Source organism: Falco naumanni, chromosome 15, assembly GCF_017639655.2.
Source record: "Falco naumanni isolate bFalNau1 chromosome 15, bFalNau1.pat, whole genome shotgun sequence".
NCBI lineage: Eukaryota > Metazoa > Chordata > Aves > Falconiformes > Falconidae > Falco > Falco naumanni.
Window position 1 is genome coordinate 8,537,720 of NC_054068.1, and position 14,887 is coordinate 8,552,606.

The 14,887-nt window shown below is 34.8% G+C and overlaps 1 protein-coding gene across 4 annotated transcripts in view; it reads right to left on the minus strand.

Annotated features, from left to right (window-relative positions):
* Window positions 1-894: 894 nt before the first annotated feature.
* Window positions 895-14,887, minus strand: part of CDH8 (cadherin 8) — a 214,366-nt gene continuing 200,373 nt past the window's right edge. For 3 of the 4 annotated variants that reach the window (XM_040615518.1, XM_040615519.1, XM_040615522.1), the window contains 2 exons: window positions 4,094-4,345; window positions 895-2,959 (listed from right to left, as the gene is read on the minus strand). In XM_040615518.1, coding sequence (XP_040471452.1) covers window positions 2,466-2,959; window positions 4,094-4,345 — 746 coding nt within the window. In that variant the 3' untranslated portion in view covers window positions 895-2,465. Of the gene's footprint in view, window positions 2,960-4,093; window positions 4,346-14,887 lie in introns of those variants that run through there. The other variant, XM_040615521.1, reaches the window with a different exon arrangement.

Here is a 14,887-nt window from a genome sequence, read left to right on the forward strand (position 1 = left end):
ATAATATAACTCATAGTCAGAGCTACTTGCCCTAAACACTTATGTGACTATAGACAATAATGTGATCCATATCTCACAGCACCTTCCTTTGCTCCCAGGATTGGGATGTAGTCTAGAAATTGGCTTAGTCTAAATTTCAAATCAGACTTTTCCATTTACACTACTATTAGATTTGGCATGGCAATTCAGAACACCCTGACACTTGGTCCAAGTGATTAGTAAGAATGTGTTTGGCTTTTATTACAATCTGTTACACATAAACCTGTTTGATTTCATTGAAATCTTGATGACTGCTTCTTTTCTATCTTTAGATTACCTCACTGTTCAATTTATAGTATTATCCAAATTGCTGTATAAAGTTATTCATAAGCAATTTTTTTTAATGCAGTGTAACTTAAATGAATTTGAACTTCATTAATGACAACAAAATCTTTATAATACATATAAAAGTGGTGTTAGCATGTTAGTTGTCCACAAACTACAGTCATTACAACCAGCTATGCCACAGCTAAAGTAAATGTTTCCATTTTGAAATACAGGCAAAATTGAGGGTGGTGCATTAAGACATTTTTCTTTGCAGAACAAACATTACAGGAGCTTAAAAAGAGGGGATTGTTCTTACTAGCAATAACAAAAAAGAGTGAGGTTATTTTTCAGCATGGAGCAGGGAATTAGATACACATAACTCCTGTGGTCAAGGCTGCTGTGTATTTAATTCTGCAAACATTGTCAAAAATTGCTTCAAACATTACCCTTTTTTATTTCGACTGTATTCAATTAATAAATAAATAATTTTGAAGGAACTACATTCCTCAAAAAACTATGAAGATATTCAGGCAGAATCCTTTCTGCAGTGTACAGGTAAAACTGAAAGAAAAGCAATAACAAGAGAAATATTTATAAAAATATATTTCACAAAGTAGGAAACAATACAGGAGTTTCTCTGAATACAATACATGGAGTAAATAAACAAACAATAATATAGCTTCAAAACAAAGTAGAAAATTAAAATGATTTGCATGTAATACGCAGTTTTATTATACAATTGCTACTTCTAAATGGCAAGTTTGCATTACAAATTGAGTATGCTCGCAGCTTCTAGTGTTCTTTCTCTGTGTGCAAGAGCCCTGGTGCATCACTATGAATATTATAGAAAAGAAATGCTAATAACATAAGCAGTAAAATTATGTACACACTGGTTCCTGCTCTAATACAGTGGAGAACTATAAGCATGTTTTTTACTGTACTGTGTTATGTGTATAATTCTAAAAGTCTATAGTTTAAATATTCACATGAACCAGTTTACTTCCAGCTGTTTGTGCTTGTATTAAAAACACCAGGTACTAGATTTATGAAGAAGATATAAAACTGTCAAAAGTTTTCTCTGGGAAAGTTTTATTCCTGCCAGCATTCTCTTAAAATTCAGCTACTGCAAATGGATAGGTTACTGCTTTAACCTGCAACAATTTGTAATTTTTCTTTTCAAAATGTACATGTATTAAACATTCATTATATATAGAAAAAAAATCTAAAGGATATAATTTAGTTTTCTTCATAATCTTACTCTATATGTTATCAGTCTTAATAAATAAAAGCAGTAATGGACATCAATAAAATACTTATTTCAAAGATTAAACAAATAAATTCGATCTTTAGCAATAAAATCAGCAATTCTTTCATATATGTAAGTCCATCCCCTTTCACAGTTTTTTCTTTCCTTTCAGAAGATGAAGCACAGGATTGATCCTTCTTCTAGAAAAAGATCCTTTTGTAAAACAAGGTTTTGTAGCCCTGCCTCTGAATCTCTGCACATTAGTAGGCTTTATTACCCATCACTGGAATGGATTAAGAACATGTGAATATTTTAAGGCTTGACACAATATTTAAAGATGATATTCAGTCTGTGGTTACGTGGCCAACAATTACTGTATGTACAATGTATGGTCACTGCACAGTAGAAGCCAGTAGGAAATTACAATGCTATTTCTATTCAGCATTGCTAAGAAGACCATGATATTGCTTTTAACATTTCTGTGGCAGGATCTTTGTTGGCAATGCAGAAACAAACCATTAGCTTTACACATACTGGCAGGAGATACTGTTCAACAGCAAAATCCCTGCAAGTCCGTTTTCTAAGAAAGCACCAATTTCTTTTTGTTCTTTTCAATTCACTGAAGATAATCAAAGATCCAAATCTCCATCTTCAGCGTGGTCAAGTGAATACCAAATATCCAAAGACTTCTAGACACTCCACATACTTTACTTCACACTCCACAAGACTTAACCTCCTAACATATACTTTTTTTTTTTTTTTTGGTTCAACATTACAATGTAATTGATTTTATAGATGACCGGCGCTAAACTTGCCTCTAAAACAAAAAGCCACATCAGTTTTAACTAACAGCAGTGGCCCTAGAATATTACATGATCATTAAGTCAACATTGAAAAAGTTTGTGATCCACTGTCAAGTCTCTTTGTCACTTTCTCCAACTGAGTAAAGTTCTCCAAGTCTTTTAAAGCGAGGACCCCATTCACTGAGGTAGTCAAAATTCTGATCTGAGTCTGATGTAGAGGACTCCAATGAGCTAAGGGAACCAGCTGCTGACCCTCTTCCTTCATAGCCATAAATCTGGATAGAGTCATATGGTGGAGCAGTGGGATCATTATCAGCTTCATGGAGCCTTACATTAATAAATTCATCAACATCAACACCATTAGGAACAGGTGCAAGACCCTGCCTGGGCATAAATTGAAGATCAGGCTTAATATCCTTGCGAGGCAAAAATCCATTAATTCCATCTGGATTTTGCAAAGTTGCAATGTCAAAAGCTTCTGTATCTTCTTCTCCACCTCCTTCATCATCATACCGAATAATATTTTCCCTCACATCTTCATCATCTTTGATGATTAGAGGCTCATTCTTATGTCTTCTTAGTGTTACAAACAGCACCACAATGACTGCAAAGAAAGCATCACAGGCTGATTAGGTAAAAAGTTTCCAATCAAAGAACTACACGTTAAGGGCAGTTGCAGAAGGTGATATGTTGCTTTTTGTGAAAATAAGAGCAATAAGGGTAGTGGAAATCTTGAAGACCTATAACTTCAACCCCATTCACATGATAAAAATTTGATCGGGAGCTGTGGTTACTCCTCTAGTTTTCTATTATCAGCTTGTATTTACATCTGAGTGTCAATTTTATCTAAGCAGTAAGATTTTGCATCCTTCCAGTTTTAAGCCTCAAAATTAAACAACTTTTCCCTTTGGAAAAGTTGCAAATCTAAGTGAAGTCAACCTATCATCATTCACTGAACATAGCCTGTAATGATCTACATTATGATGGAATTTTCCAAAATTAGAGGATGTTTTTCTGAAAACATAGCCCTGATGACAGAAGGAAATTGGTGTCTATTTTTTGTGTTGCAACAGGCTCACATTATATAACTGAAAAGAAAATGAGACAGTAAAGCAAAAAAGAAAGAGCTTAGGTATACCGTTTTCAGAATCATGGACAGATGCATAAAAAGCTTTAAAATGGTTACACTGATGTTTTTGCAGCTTAATGCTGAAATCTCAGTTACTGATGTAAATCTTAGTTACAAAGTGAAGCTGCAAAGTGCAGAAATAGGCCTCTTCCTTCACTGTTCTCTCCCTTGCATGATGTTTTATACAAATTTTGTATGTTTTATTGAAATATAGTACTTCTGATCTTGTAAAACTGTAATATCTCTTGTGCCATTCCAATCCAGGATAAACTCATACAAGCCTTAGAAGATACAACCAATTCATTTTCCATCTGTGCAGTACATACTGTGTTCATCTTGCTATTTAACATACCTGATTTTATTTTCAGTTTCATATTCCATACCTGTTTATTATGTAATGTGTGTAAGACTATTTCAGATTGGGACTTTGTTTTATATGCTTTTGTTCAAGGCTCAGTAAGTAAGGATGCAGTCCTGAAATGTTTTTTAGTACTGCTGCACATTACATTGTATTAGATTGTATGTCCTTCCATGTGACTTCTTTGCTTGCTTACAGCCACCCAGGAATCAGAAAAATTTTGAACACCAGACTGTGAAACGAATACGTACCTAGCAGCAAAATGATGCACGCTAATATTGCAATTAGGGCTCCCATACTGAGTCCAATGGGAAGTACGTATGCTTCAACATTACAGGACTGGACAATACCATCACTGCTGCAACCACAGACTCGAATAGTGAGAGTGCTAGTGCTGCTCATAGGAGGATTCCCACTATCGCTTATTATGATTGGCAGTAGATATACTTCTTGCTTCTGTCGGCTGAATCCACTATGCTTTGCCAATATGCTGAGAGTGTTATCTGGAAAAGGGAAAACTTGCATTGGTTTACCACACAGAATAACCGCTAAAACCACAGCTTTTTCTTAATGCATTCAGAAAATCTCTATACAAACACATATGCACTTTATTACACTCATTATACCAGCAGCATGTGGCACAGAAATCCTTCCCCTTTCTGTCTGGCTGCCCATGCCCAAAAATGAGTGAATGCAACATATGCATTTTCTTGTGTCATGTGGTAGGAAGTTTATTTGGTATTTAAGCACATGGGTAATTGTTTCATACAAAAGAACAATGAAGCCTCGTTGTCCCACTCAATGACTAAGAAACTGAAATTCAGGTAGGCTCCTTCTGAAGTTCAAGGTCTTTGATTTCACAGTCTTACTGTATCTTTCCATGGTGCAATCACCTACCAATCACTCTTACACAGCCTAGGGAGGTTCTTACTATAATTTATATTGCAGATTATGTCATCATTTCAGCATTTTTCTTAGCATTTAGCGCATGCAACACATGAAGATCAACCTAAAAATTAACTACTATATAAAGAGTATACATATGCTCACTTCATAATACCTTTGCAGAACAAAAAATATTTCTAATTATTTGTCTTTCCATGACAGAAGTTTTTTATCTGTTCAAGTTGGAAACAGTCATATCAAAACTGATGGCACCCTGGAGCTAAATAATTAGTCTAGTCCTTCTTTGTGGCCTTTACAAAATTAAAGGAAGCATATGTGCTTACTGAAAATAAATTCCAGGTATAAGCTTTTAAGAATTCTGACAGCTCAAATAGGAGCAAACTCCTTGACGATACCCTGTATCGTATGTGCCAATACAATGCAGTGGAAAAGTCAAGTGTGTTTTAAGACAACAATTAGCACACATTAGAATTAAGCAAAAACTGCACTCCTCCTCCTTGCTTGAATGTATCCGATGTTTAAACTCATGAGTGCAAGTTAAACCACTTCCAGTGTCATGCTTACTCTCTAGCTGAACTGCAAGGAACAAAAGCAGATGTTATGTTAGTAAAATAATATTGTAAATAAGTTTTCCTGAATATCAGTGTGTATAGCTTTACCAAAGAGCGCCACATCTATTGTTATGTGTAAAAGGTACATTTTTTTTATCTGATAGCATTCTTTTCCTCCTCTGCACACACACACACACATTTTCAAATACTGGAAAATAAATTTATCTGTCTATTTGATTTTCTCCTACAAAATTAAAAATATCTCAGCAGAAGTTGCATCCTTAATCCTTTTGCTTTAACCTTTTAAAGGAGAAAAAACTGTGGGGCTCAATTTCCAGTTCTGTCTGTCTTTGAGATAAATCCCACTCAGAAGTATCACATCTGTAGTCATTTATTCAGAACTCCAGAGACTTTCATAGTTATATTACACAGTGACTTCTTGTGCTGTAGAAATCTGTACTGATACAGACTGTGCCTTCCTATAAGCCTGGTACAGTCCTTCTCTGTCCAAGCTGGAGGAAAGGATTGATATGCTGAGCCCTGGCATCCCTGCCCTTTACAGATATGCAAAAGAGCTAAGGCACATGGCTTTAGGAAGAAAGAAAAAAAAAAGAAGCTCCTCTTGGTGACAGCTTCAGACCCATTCCATCTTTCTGACACACTCATTGCTGCTCCTCCTCGTTCAGAAAATTCTTGTAAACCAGAATCACAGAATAAAACAAAGTAGAAAAGGAGGAGTGCTATAAAGAGACAAATAGAAGAGGACATAAAAAATGAGAGGAAGGAGAAGGGATAGAGAAAATAAAGTGCTCATTTCTGCCAATCAGTAAAGCTGTGCTAAGTATAAGAAACTAACTGGTACCAGTAACAGTTATCAAATCAAGTTCAAAATAAATGAAGCAAAAGATATGCACGGTATTTGGGAAATTTAGCTGAACTATTTAAGTGTAAAAGAAATTGTAATGGCTGAATAGTTAGTATTATGTAAGACGAGATAGAAAACAAGGAGAGAAGATAAACTTTTTTTACAGAGGTGTGGTTTGGGGGGGTGGTTTTGGTTTTTTGTTTGGTTTGTTTTGGGGTTTTTTTTAAGCTACTATGTTAGACTAAAGTTGTATTTGTTGTGCCTGGGAAAAAACTGGCAATCAATAGTCAATAGGAAAAGCAAAATGAAATGACCAAGTTATTTTGCCAGTGGATGGTAAGTATTCAATTTTGCCTTAGGAATTTTGTTTAGCAACAATTTTCTTCCCTTTTTTTGCTAAGTCTTACAATAAATATACCTTGGTGTTGCTGGAGATGTGATTCTTGAGTGAAGAACAAGGACTCTTTTAACTGACAATTTAGTTGGTTCCTAGAACTTGAAAATAAATCCTGGCAGCTGATTAGCAATAAACTCAATCTGTATGATTTGCTTTCTCCTCTCTGTGGACATTCCCCTTACCCATAGCTGACAAAACAGCAGGAATCTCCTCCAGGAACAACCTCCAGGACTGCTGCATGAATTAACTTGGCAGCAGGTGCTCAGCAGGAGAGGGGACAATCACTTTCCACTCATCTTTCCAATTAACCCACTGATTCTTCATTATAGCGCTGTTCAGGCTATTTATTTTTTCATGTTATGTTTAGAAAAACATGGAAAATTACATGCAGAAAAAAAGAGCCCCTCTCTGTTAACTAAGCTCTGAGGCAACCTGCCATAAGCAAAGAGATACACTAAGCATTTACCTCCAGTTAGTGAGGTATATTCAGGAGGTCCTTTGACATTCTCAACCAAAATAAGCCCCCCCCGACTTCTGTACCCTTCTGTGTGGGGAAGGACTTGAAGAAGTTCATTGAAATGCCAGAATCCTATTAAATGCCATTTCACTGATGAAATGTACATCAACACTGATGTTGATGTACCAGCTACACAGGATGGACTAGGAAATATATTCTGTCCTGTAGGCTTAAGGAATAGTGAAAGATAAGTGATCTTCATAATTGTCTTAACTCATCACAAATTTTTGCATCAGTGTAAGGTCAGAGTAACACAGCTCCAGGAAGATATAACTACAGTTTAGATCTGCAGCTCATTCTTACCTTTTTTAAACATAAAATCAGATCAATCATTTAGATCACCAGATGACTCTGAGTTTCTCAAGTTTATAAGCAGATTTGCAAAACAACCATGAAAGAGGCTATTACGGGAATATCTCCCTCATAGCTGGAACAAATAATGACAACGCAGAAGGTCTTTACAAGATGTCCAGTGTGATTTCTAGACAAAAGTACTTTGAATAACCACAACCAAGGACATGCTTACCACAGAGCCAAGTGCTTCCTGCAGATTCCCAACTCTTGTCAAGAACCTCTGATCTCTTTTGAGGTTCTTGGATGAAAGATTTTGAGAAAAGTAAATGTAACAGTTTCAATACAAAGCTACTTTTGGATTTGCTAGACACAAGTGATTTTAATGGCATGGACATCTATCTGGATGTGAAATTAACAGGCAGAAGTCAACTTATCTCCCACTTCGTGCAAGAATGCATGTTGCAATTTTAAGTCAGACAGTAAAATGATAGAACAAAAGTAAAAAACAGAAGCAGCTTACATCCAAGTGTCATTTGCTCTGTGCATATTATAATTCCCTCACGGTCTCTAATATTGTGAGATCAGTGGACTTCCCTGCTGTGTAACCTTACACCTACATAGTTCTTTTTCCGTCTTTCTTTTTCTATCCCTTTTATATGTTCTCAGAAAGATCAAATCATTCGTGCTATTAAAGACTCTGGTAAAATTTTTTATCTGTGCTGGATATATTACTTATGTGAACTAAGAATTTTAATTGGAAATTTTACAGTTGGAAACACTAGACAGAAATAAATGTTTCTTCATGTTTATTATAGCTACCTTTTTGTGTACATTTTTTAGTCTAAAACAGATTGTCTGTAATAGAGTCCTTTGGCAAAAGTAGAAGAGCAGCAAAAAAATCCTTACTGTGATACTCCCTGCTTTTTTTGATAATGAAAAGAGGAGGACAGCTCATTCGTTTCCTTCCTCAGTTCATAAGTGGCATCTATTCTCACATAAAAACTTGAAATAACTGAGTAATTAAGTTATTATTGTAAAATTTTCAGTGGAAACTACCAAAACACAGGCAGAAACCCCAAAATATATGACATTCCAAGAAAAGTTTGCTATATAATATGTAGCAGTCATCTGCAAATGCTCTAGAAAGGAATGTTCAAGAGAATGCTAAGATAACATTTCAGCTTTTTGTATAACTATTAATTTATATGCACACCTCCTGTAATACTTACTATACATCCTGGAGACCTTACAATGTTAAACACAGATTTTCAAAAGATTTGTGATAATACTGGTATTTTTGTTTTTCTTCAAAATTGAAACCTAATGACAAAGAAACAGTGGAATATGGGGAAGACTCCAATCCCCATTTTAGAGGCTGGGAACTAATAAAGTTGTGCAAAGACATGTAGAACTCTCCGAAAGTCTCTATATACACTCCACGAGATATAAGCCATACCTTAATCATCATTCTTTTGCATATTTTCTCAATAGTACATACCTTTCTGTGAAAGGATTTACAAATAACACATATTTAGATTGCACAGAAAAGACAAGTGAATGCAGCCCCAAAAACTCAATGTCATAGTCCCACGTGTGATGTCTCTCTGTCAATTCAACTGTTTCGAAACCTTTTTTTATTCTTATAATTACAAGAGCAGTGGGAAAGAATATTTATGACCTGCTTTCTGATCTAGTACAAAACCCCAGAAGCTGCAACTTAAAGCATACCTTCATCAATGTTCACCGTGTAAAAGGCTATTCACAGACAGGCCCTGAGCTGGAAAACTGATTTGTATGTTTCAGACTACACTTAGGTACAAGGTAGAAACATTGTTTTTTTGCTTCCAAAAGAATGCCGTTAAAATGCTTGGAGAGATACACCTGTGTTTATGTAAGACAGGGTTTTTTTGTTTCTGCCTTAGGCTGTAACACTTTCTAAAGGAATACCTGATTAAAAGGGAACAATTTTGAGTTTGCATGTTATAATTTGCCACTTGTTAGTAGATGCAAAAACAATCTATTTGTTCATTAGTATCCGTACAATATTTTTTTTTAATTTTTAAACTTAGTATTTTTAATATAGGTGTGTTTATGTACACCAAATAAATTTTTATGAGAAGTCATATATGTATCTGTGTTAATATATATAACACAACTGTGTTATGTGTAATATTTTACATGTGCTAGATCTTTCCTGATAACTGTCTCAGACAAAACCCTGTTGAACAGCAGTTTACAAGAAAGATGACCCCTTGCCTAATCTGTGTGGTAAAGGCATAAATGTTTTATTCAAGTAGAAGGCTTATAAAATAATCTGAAAACAAAAAGAAGCCATTTTTATAGTATATTTTGTCTGATTTATGATAGCCAAACCATATGGGCACTGAAGCATTCACAGGTATTTCAAACTGACCTGCTTCTCATGAATGTCAAAAATTTGTGATGTTTTCAAAAAAGCAGATTGATGACTGCTATCAAATTTGATTGCAGACATCAGGTTCAAAAGAAAAAAGTTTTTGTGCTATAAAAATCCAGCTGACTGATCAAACTGTCTCTCCTGCACCACAGTAAGTCACATGCCATACCAACATATAAAATAGCAATTCACAAAACATTCCTATGATACTTCAGCAAGCACCTGAACAAATTTTTATTTTTAGAGAGACCTGGACTTTCTGGAATCCCTTAAAACACCAATAAGAACACAGGAAAAAAAGTATTCATTCCATGTGAGCAAATGTACTGATAAGGAGAAGAACTGGAAAATGTCACATATTTTGTATATTTGAATATTACTTTTTTCTTTCCCAATTGGCCTAAATAATAATAGCTTATGCCAGAATTGAACTGCTGAATCAACTAACGAATAAAAGAACCTAAACACATTTCCAGGTCATGTATTGCTTTGCAGAAATAAAAAGTGCTGCTGGGAATTTTGAATCATGAGCAAAGTAATATTTAATCATGTATAAGAATACATCATTGTCATACATTAAAATTTCTTGGAAAGCAGAATAATTGTGTGAATATTACTGTGATGCAAAACTTGTAGTAAACAAATTCTTGAATAAAAAATTGAGGCAAATTTACAGAAAAGTGATGGAATAAGCATTTCCTCGTACATTTTTCCTTTGAAAAACGTGAACTTTAGATAATAGTCTGTATAACTTCTAGTTATATTCCTTTAGAAAAGTTTGAACTTTAGATAATTGTCTCTTAAGTATTCTAAAACTTTCCTTTGACCTTTAGTCCAGCAGAGCTATAATCAAACTTATCTATATTGTCACTTACAGTCTAGCAGCAGCTCTTAAATTTTATACCTTGTTTTTTTAACCCATTGAAGGAAGGATAGAAAATCCCTGCTGAATAAATAATGATGTAGAAGCATGCACTGAGTCTGAAACGATACTAATTTCATTGATAATGTGGTAGAGAAATTATTAGGACATAATACCTTTTTAATTCTCTTTTTAATTCATGGATACTTATGGCAAGTCAAACCAGGAAACTTTGTGCTCTGGGTCTGTTAAGTTACACTGTTACCACAGTTGTCTGAACTGTACCCAGTATGCCTGATTTTAATCTCACCTGCTCTCTGATGTTATGCCCATTTATCTCTTCTGAATCCTCTGGTGCCGGTTATGATTGACAGTCCCACAATACGAAGCAAATTCAGGCCAATGAAGATGCTAAAACAGCACTGGCTTTTGCCTCTCGTTTTTCTCTGCTGTATTCAATAAGCCAGCCACAAACTTGTTTACTAATAATCACATTGCTTTGACATGCTTTACTTTATTCGGATCACATCACTACATGGCATGTGCATTGAATGTTACATCTGTAAAGTGTAAGAATTAATGCAGGTTGCCAAGCTTTAGTTTAGAAAGAGATGAAATGGCTGTCAAATGTGCTTAGCATTAAAAATACATTATTAACAGAGCAATTTGCATAGAATGATGGATCATTTTTGAAATCTACATATTCTAGTTAATTCTATTAACTTGTTACTTTAACCAAAAAGTTTCAGAAAGTAATACTGTGTTTTATAATGCTTTGATAAAATATTGGCTATATTTTGCATTGCAACCAAGAGCTTTCCATTACTGTGTTACCAGATTCCAACAAAATGCTGCAGATAAATAAAACCCCCGAAATATCCCCAGGTTTTGCCATCTGTATTTCTCTTTAGGGATAATGGATTCTTATTCTTATTATGAATGCGTACTTACAAGTGCAGTCTAGAAGTGAAACAAATGAAGGACAGGTATCTAAGCCCCTCAGGTGAGATTTACGGTTTTACACATTACATTGATTTGGGGTTCTCCTATACGTAATGCTAAATCTCAAGCAGATTCACTGGCATTTATAAAATGTAGGTTATGGAAGAGTTCCAAGGATTCCATCCTACTTTCTTTACCTTCCTCACTTTATACACATCCTTTAATTCTTACTTCAGTGACTTACTTCTAGGGTCTGGAAAGTTTCAGAGTCTTCATGACCATGAAGACAATCACAGAAGTTTGAAGTGAATCTTTCTTTCTAGAATGTAAACTATGAATACCATAGTAAGAAAAAGAAAACTTAAGCAGGAACATTTTGGGTTTTAAACACGATATATTCTTGGCGTTTAAATGAATTCCACACTAAGCAACTTAAGAGCCACTTCTCCATGCCATGATAACTGTCTTTTCTCTTCCAATACTGTATGGAACATATACATTCACATGGTGAGAATTTAAAACTATTTACCAGTAGATCTTATAACAATCCTTTAAAACTCAAATCTGTAATTGGACATATCAACCATACTGAAGCTTTGTTATAACAGTTGGAGAACAAAATTCAAGCCATAACAGTGTATTTCTATTATGCTATTCCTTTTTCTTATAATGTTCACTTTGAAATATAATGGCAGAAAGCAACCACCAGACTAAAAAAAAAAACCAACCAGCATTTATTGAAATGCAGCCTATTTGTACTGGTGTAATAAAAGCCTTATCAGAACTTGCATTACAAAATGCCAACTTTCAGAGGTTTATAACTGATATAATAACTTACTATGAGAAGAAATTTAGATTGTGTACTCTCTGCCAAAGAACATTGAAAGTTAAATATGACTTACATTGCTGATGTATTTTCAGTAGGAAAATAAATAAAAAAAAATTGACTTATCATTTTGTTGAGCCAGGGCCACTTTAGAATAAAAAAAAAAAAAGAAAAAGAAAAAGAAAAAAGTGGCTTTGATTTTAAAAACTGCCAGATCCTACAGTTCTTATATACGCAGAACTCCCTTTAACTTCACTGAGAATAATTTCTGTGAGAGAACTGAAAGGAGTGCCATTATACATTTTTGTAAATGTCATCAGGAGTTATATTAGCTTTTTGTAATTTGAAAGACTGAAATGCTATGGTATAAGATTGCCCCTGGGCACACAGGCAGCATGATAATGACTTTTTGAAGACATTCTCATATGCAGATTACATAAAACAATAACAATTTATTATCATCAGGCCATTAATGGCAGTAATTTATAGCTCTGTCTTACACTCAAAGTATACACATAATGTCTTATTGTATGCACACCTCTCAACAAGGACGTGTCTCCTATGGTGAAGACTAACGGTCATTTGATATTCAGAGAACAGCAAAATGCATCCAGAGAAGGAATGTCAGCAAGTAAAAAAAAACCAATTACCTCTCTATAGAGTGGAATAAATTGCATAAAGTTTTCAAAGGAAATATTCCAGATACTCTTGGGAACATTTCTGCACACCATATAAACATTACACAGAGAAAACCTGGCATAGCCAGAAGTTCCAGACTGCCATACACAGTCAGATTACTGAGAAGCAAAGCAGGTCTACAGGAACACATGTGCACATACATTTAAATTTCAAGACTAGGACACACCGCAAGACCCTAACTTTGCTATATATGTTGCGTGACACAACACACAACTTGGAAAAAGAAGGAGCAAGGGAAAGATGTCAGCATATGAGTTCTGCCTCACCACTGCAGAGATATGATAAAGTTAGTGCTTATATTGGTAAATATCCTCAAACTATAGCATCAGTTCATAAGGTGTTCTAGTGTTTTCATGGAATCACAGAATGGTTGAGGATGGAAGGGACCTCTGGAGGTCATCTGGCCTACCCTCCTGCTCAAGCACAGCTGCCTAGAGCCCAGGACCATGTCCAGGCAACTTCTGAATATCTCCAGGGGTGGAGATTCTGTAAATAGTAAAACAGGTGTTAGTCACAATTGAAATATATGTGCAGCAAAATGAAAGACATTTCGTTTATTCATTCTCCTCCTATCAAGCATAGAAAGTATAAGGTACAAATATATAATGCATCTCTATGCATAGAGAACAACTTGCATATCACAGTGAAATTGTTTCCTGTTGTCTTCTGATTCATGATGAAGTACAAATGAAGTATATAGGAAGAAGCTGCAAGGAGCAGGATCAAATAAAAGTATTACAAGAGACTAGGCAATTCTACTGGCAAAAAAGAATACATGTTAATATGCTAAAAAACCTCCGCGATCATGAAATAAACTTAAATAGTCCAAAAACAAAGAGCAGAAAAAAACAACAGATACTTTGAGAAAGTTACGTTTCCTTACTAGAAAAAAAAAAAGAAAAAATACTAAAAGAAATAATTTTAGTCTAGAAAAAGCTAAGCTTTTATAAGAAGTTTTGAAGCAAGTGGTTCTGCTAGACAGACTGCAGTAGAATTCTAAAGTTTTTAGCAAATACATCTTTTGGTCTTGTGTGTTAGCAGCAGACAAACAAAAAATAAGAGAAAGTTGATTTGTTATAAAAAAAATAAATTTTCTTATTGAATAATAGAAAGTAGTACAAAGAAGTTGTAATGTTGTGGGATAGATAAAGATGGTATAGCAGGAGACTTTTAGAATCAAGTGTAAAACACCTTCCTCTACATTTTGTACTCCAGCTTGTATCAAAGATACAACAATGCTTCCCTGAGTGGCAGAGTAACTTTTACATGTTTTCTACCTGGGAGCTTCAGAAGGATCCAAATGGACACCATAAAGCACTCTTGAAGATCACAGTCTTCACCGATCCATAGGGAGCCATTAATGCCATAGGAGCCATTAATGTCACATGTGAGTATCACATGAATGTTTTACATTACATCTGCAGTATATGCATGGCACAATGACAGGCATGGTGATTAAATGACCCATCCAAAATCATATAGGAAACCTGTAACTAAGATATACAAAAGTATTCTGAACCCCAGAACACTTCGTTAACCAAAATAAACATCCCACAACTGCTGTAGAGTGCTCTTAGATCACAAGGTCTTATTCTTTGTTGGCGTGAACACTGTATAATTTACAGAAGGGTCATATATAATGGATGAAAATGTTATAGAAAGTGACATGACGGAGTTAAGCAAGGTTAGAGAGTGGTAAGTTCAAAAAGGCTATATGAAATATTTTTACCTTATTTCTTATTATTTCCTATAACCTAGATTCTAGCTTTA